Genomic DNA, 6000 nt, shown 5'->3' on the forward strand with positions numbered 1-6000 from the left:
AACCGAAAATAGATTTTTGAACCAGGCTGTAAACATGTTTATTTCTGCCGTGAAGTTGGCCTTTTTAACATGGGAGTCTATGGGGATGTGCTCTGTTTTGCAGCCAGCCCCTAGTGGATGAAGGGGGAAATGCAGTTTTATGTACTTATGCATAGGCTTCACTTTTAACCACTGGAGGCTCCTTCCATCTTTCATGTACAGTCTATGGTTTCAACGGATATTAGAGTGAACATTAACTTTTGTTAATGTTGTTTGTTTGTGTTACAAATACACGTGAAGAGATGTACTGGATGAATTCAGTTTGTCAGTGAACACTTTCATAGGGGCTAAATGGAAATCCATGAAAAAGTTTTTATGATTTCAGTTCAAAATATTTCGCTGAGGTTTGGAAGTGGTGAGCTCTAAAGGCAAAAACAATACTGCGAAAGGGCAGGACATGTCAAAGATACCGGAAAAATCCAAAACAAATCTGCTGGTTGCCAGGTGCAGCAGCAGGACGTTGGCACATGCACTTGTAATATATCCATCGTGATTAAAATTCCTAAGAGAATGACAGGTGCACTGGCAGTAAGAAAGTGTGGGATAAAGATGCCAAAGGTTGAAGGTGCAGAAAGTGAGAAAACAAGGGAATCTTAAAGGATTTAATTAAAATCATCTTAAGCAGTAGCTATGGAAACATTATTTTCATTTTTTATTTTTTTGTGCAGTTTTACACCTGAACTGTGTGTAGAATCCGCCATTGTTAGAGGGTGCCAAAGTTCAGTAGCGCTACTTTTAAATTCCACAATAAATGATGGATTATTATATACAGATTCTTCTTGCCACCCAGCTGTTTTCTGATTTAGACAAAGCCTTTCTTGATTCAGCAAAACAATGTCAAACCACATTCAGCTTTAAAAACTCACCACATTATCTTTGAATAAATCTTTCCATGCAGTATTCCAGTTTCTATATAATGTTTTAAATATTGATATTAACTTTAGTTAACAACATTTAAAAGATTCATACTAAAGGTTAACATAAATGCCTCTATATTGACATTAATTGTGTAAATTAAAGAAATGTTGAACAGGACTCCATCGCAGAGTCCCAGGGGCTGTAATGGGATATTAGTTATGTGAAGCATACCAAAAATCATCTAAATCTGATGATTTTTCAAAAAGAAACGAAGGTGCTCAAGCTCTGCCATTACCCAGTTCAGAGGCAATTAGCATTTTCCGGATCAGGCACTTCAGGAATAACTGCTCAAACAAAATAAAAACTGCATTAAAATAGGCAAACAGAATGAAGCATGCCCGACATCCTATGAAGCCTCATACTTGTGCAGTTAGAAAGCAGTGGCTCCGACTGAGCAGAGAGGTACCTCTTCAAGCTGCCGCTGATGTCGAACAAGAGGAGAAAAATGTAATATAGACATGGCAGAAAGACAAGAGAGTCAGAGAAACAGTGAGCAGATGGAGAGCCTGTAAAATGAAGATGACGAGTAATACTGTCATAGAGGATAAGGCTGACAGGTGCGGCATGTGTGGAAACACTTAGACAGCAGCAGCAGTTGTGTTTAATTATTCTCTATGTGTGTTGTCGTACATTTTCTAACCATCCAAACAATCCAAAGACTTTCACCAATTATTCTGTCACATTTTATAGTAGCTCTCATTTAATAACATCAACAATAAATATACTCAATCCAATTTTTTTGCAGATAAACTGAAAATGTTATCAATGCATAGACATTTTCATACGTACAAATTTGGTGACATGGTATCTGTTCCCCTCTTATGCCTTTTTTTTTAAATGCCTGCTTGACGTATTTTCTGAGGGGAAAATCTACACGAATAGAAACTGCTGTAGTGTCAGTTGTTATTTGATGATAAGGAAGCGAGTCAGGGCTTATTATTTCAGCACATTTCCAATGCTGTGTTGGAAGCTTTTTAAACAGAAATAAACGTGATTTAATAATACAGTTTCCAGCAAGAAACATGAAACAATTTAAAGACAACACAAAGTTATATTCAGGACATGTCAAGAACAAAACACATTTACTATTAAAGTAGAGAATTTTTACCATTTTCCCCGTCACACGCCTCCTATCGTCGGCATCCATTCAGCAAAATACGATCTTACAATGACTCTTGTTTTGTCCCTTTCTCTCTTTTAATCTTCTTGTGTTTTTTTGCTGGGTGAAACTCTGCTGTAATGTTACATCGCGCCCTGGATGTAAAAGTTGTATAGTGTCGGTCTCTCAGCCTCGGAAAGCCGCTGGGCAGCAGCGGCTCTAGAAAGGCACATGATAGATGTCACTGTGTCATCAAACAAGTTCAGAATGCAGAGTTTTGAGGTCAGAAAGTTACATATACAAAAGATAACAGCTGTCATAAGAGGGTGTGACTTTTTTTTTCCTTTTTTTTCTTTCATCTTTGCAGAATTTCTTCACCGCTCTAAAAATGACTCCATGAGCATTGTGCAACCCATGTCCTGTGGTTCCAAGCATGTGTCTCTGATATGGAAATGCTCTAATCAAACATCTCTTGTAGTCATTAAAGTTATCACAATGTTCACATTACAAGCTACATTCAATTCCAGTTTAATGCTGATTCAGCATAAATTCAGGTTTGCAGTTTACAGTTTAAACAACAAGTATCTTGAATCTGACTTTCTAGTGAGTGTGATATATAGGCTCCAATGAAATGCATGAAATGTATCGACCGTTTGCATGTTGTACAGGAGTGGGTTTAGTAAATGACTTAAGCAATGTGTAATTATCATTGTAATAAAAAAACAGATTTTTGGATCAGGGGCCCTACATGCAGCTTACCTCTTTGAATAAAATTAAATATGTCAAAGATTTGATCTCTTAGCACCCCGAGTTAAGGATAAGGTACAGATAGATCAGGAAATGTTTAAGTCATCATGGCGAATTTCTCTGAGGGAGGAAACTGTTTCCTCTAACTTGTCCTTCCCCAAGAGCTGCTGCAGAGGTGCCCTGGAGTTGCACAATGGGTCAACATATTAAATGTTCAGTAATTGCATGACTTTGAGAGTCTCACACAGTTTCCTGACATATTCATGAACGTTTTCCAAGACGAGCCAGCATTTAGAAAGTGTCTTCAGCCATCTTGACCATATTGTTGGATTTGACAGCTGCAGCTACAAAGCAGAAAATGAGACACTGCTGAACTCTGTTTCTTCATATCTGTTAATAAATCAATTCATTTGGAGTCTCTACCTATAAACTGTTTGGTCAATCAGATTTATTCACACTGATTACCATTCCTCACACATATTCTCATTATCACGTTACTGTTTGGAACATAATGTCGATGTGATCAGACATGTGGGAACACATACTGAGATATGCTAAACAGCATGCTGTGCTCTGAGAAGGACACACATTTGAAGACACTGCATATAGAAACTGAAGAAATAAGTATCACATGTTGTGTATTTTCTTCCCTCTGGCTCTTCTATCCTCCCAGGCAAAAACAACAGCAGAGAAACAAGGTTGTTCGTGTCTTTAAGGCGCATGTGGGGTTGAGAGATAGTGGAGGGCAGTGATGATGAGGCCCAAGCAGCAGAGTCAAGTTCCACTCAGAGGGTCTGCATTTATCAGACACGACACGTTGAATCCTACATGCAAATTAAGCCTTTTGCTTGACAGGAACATGCTTTGACTGGTTAGTATATGTATAGATCAAGTAACAAAATATCGCACACAGTCATATACAGAGGTCAAATAATGCAGGGGGTTTTGATGGAGGTTTGCTTTTAAAGTGCATAACATCATAAAAGTCATGAAAGAAATTCAATAGTATAGGTGAAGCAAACAAAAGAAGCAACACAGCAAAAAAAAAAAAAACCTATCATCCCCAGGCCTTCAAGTACAACAAATCAACAACACGATTAAAACAGATGAACAATAATTAACTTAGATACAGTCCTCTGTTCATCACTGTACTTCAGCATTGTTTTTTTTTTTTTTTATGTTATCCAATAATTCCCCTGTCATCTTGCTTTTCCCATGGTTTCCAACTGAACTAGGGTCAGAAGGTTATTTCAACAAATATAGAAAGCAAGCAAATGAAGTGGTCAGCCCTGAGGCGGCTCATGGCACGCAACAGACAGCTGTGTATGATGCACAAATAGCAGTTACTGCAGTGAGTCAGTCTTATTGAAACAGAATGAATCACGTTCAGAAACACACTCGCATCATCATCAAAATCACAAAATACACCACTGTTAAAAAGGATTATGGTCAGAGCTTTTTAGTAGTCCACCCTAAGTCAGTGGTGTTGACAGTGGCCTGTTTCTGTTTGTTTGCAACTGACCCACAAATGAGCAAAAGATGGTAACGCACCGTAAATGAGCAGTTCAGCTTTGTCACAAATGGATCGCCACAGAAGGTATAAATGTAAAATAATATCCAATAGTAAAAAAAATATGTTGCAAAATCAATGTAATAAATACACAACGCTGACCTGTTAATGTTATTATTTTGATTTAAGAAACTTCAAACCCCTGAAAGTGGACATTTTTAGAGAACCTCCTTCAGTGTGTCAGGTTAAATTTTTTCCTTAGATCCTCCACAATTTGAACTTTGGTAAAAACCTTTATGGTTTCATGGAAAAACAACTACATTTCCATAGAATGCTATTCTGCCTTATTTGTATAGAATCTCAGGGACCAAACAGATAAAATCAATTCAAGGCAATTTATTGTGATCAAATAAAAACAAATAATCATTTGCCCAATTCATAATAAAAGTGTTGATACAAGCCAATTAAAAATAAATAAATAAATAAATAATAGTTTGGTAAAAACCAATGGACTGGATTGCACAGTGCGTTGGGGGCGGAACAGGAAGGTAAAACTTAAAGAGGAACCTTGATCCGGTTGATACACATGTGCCTTGTAGGATGTATTTTGCTGAACTGAGGTATTTGTTGTTGTTGTTGTTGCTCTTCAGTATCCCACAAAGTGTTTTATAGACCCTCTTCAGCAATTAGGTTCTATTGTTTACAGAAAACAACAATTCATGATGAATTCACTATTTTACATCTATCATAACTAAACTGTGTCTGTCCCATCTATTTCTCCCATCATCCAGACACGGGTCCAAGAGACTACTACAAGAGCTACCCGATGGTAGATTACACCCACCGCCAGTCTCCGCCCACTTTCCAGCCCATCAACTTCCACCCCAAAGACAAGCCCTTCCTCCCACCTCCTGACATCCACGCACCTCTGGCCATCACTATCAATGCCTCCCAGATCCCCAAGCCTAAGATCTCCAAGACCAACACCCACCCTCTCACCTCCAGCTCAGCCTTCAAAGTGTGGGACCCAAGTAAGAGCCACATGCAGCACCCGGTGGCATCCCACATGGGCATCGGGATGCAGCAGCATCACCCCATCCAGCAGCAGCAGCACCAGACACTGCACCAGCAGAACACCAGACGCCAGGCCTACTCTAACAAGAGACAGTTCAGCATCGAGACGTTGCCGGAGCTCTTCTCGCAGCCGCTGGCCTACGGCCACTCGCCACACATGCACCCCAAGCACAAGGGACTGGCCACCAACAGCAAGACGGAGGTGACGGTGTGAACATGGGTGTTAACAGACACAAGGCAAGATTTAAAAAAACAAAAAAAACAAACAAAAAATAAAAATCAAGAGGGGATAAAAGGAAAAGATCTGATATCCTTTATATCCACATGCAGCTATGATGGTGTGTGGGAGCAAGCAAATATCGTATCTGAACTTTTAACTGTGCGTTCCTCATCATTGTTGACGAAACAATATTAATGTGAGTGATATTTGTGTCTTTTTAAAACCACCTGATCAAAGCAGATGCAGATAAGCTGTGCAGGCGATGGATTAGCAGGCGCTGGCTGCAACCCTTTGAACCCGACGGCTTTTTAAGCTAATTGAGAGGCTTCTCAGTTTGTCGTCGCACCTCTCCTTCGTCTCCTCTCAATCCTCTTGTACCTCAGCGGCATTCGG

The 6000-nt window shown here is 39.3% G+C and overlaps 1 protein-coding gene across 1 annotated transcript in view; it reads left to right on the forward strand.

Moving 5' to 3' along the window:
• The window catches only part of LOC306765545 (protein shisa-8), a gene marked incomplete at both ends in the record, with an annotated part of 115729 nt that extends 110128 nt beyond the window's left edge, over positions 1-5601 (forward strand). Inside the window, one exon of the mRNA XM_079253028.1 lies at positions 5105-5601. Coding sequence (XP_079109154.1) covers positions 5105-5601 — 497 coding nt within the window. The remainder of the gene's footprint in view (positions 1-5104) is intronic.
• Between the last annotated feature and the right edge of the window lie 399 nt (positions 5602-6000).

The sequence above is a fragment of the Telmatherina bonti genome (assembly GCF_933228915.1).
Source record: "Telmatherina bonti genome assembly, chromosome: 14".
Taxonomy (NCBI): domain Eukaryota; kingdom Metazoa; phylum Chordata; class Actinopteri; order Atheriniformes; family Telmatherinidae; genus Telmatherina; species Telmatherina bonti.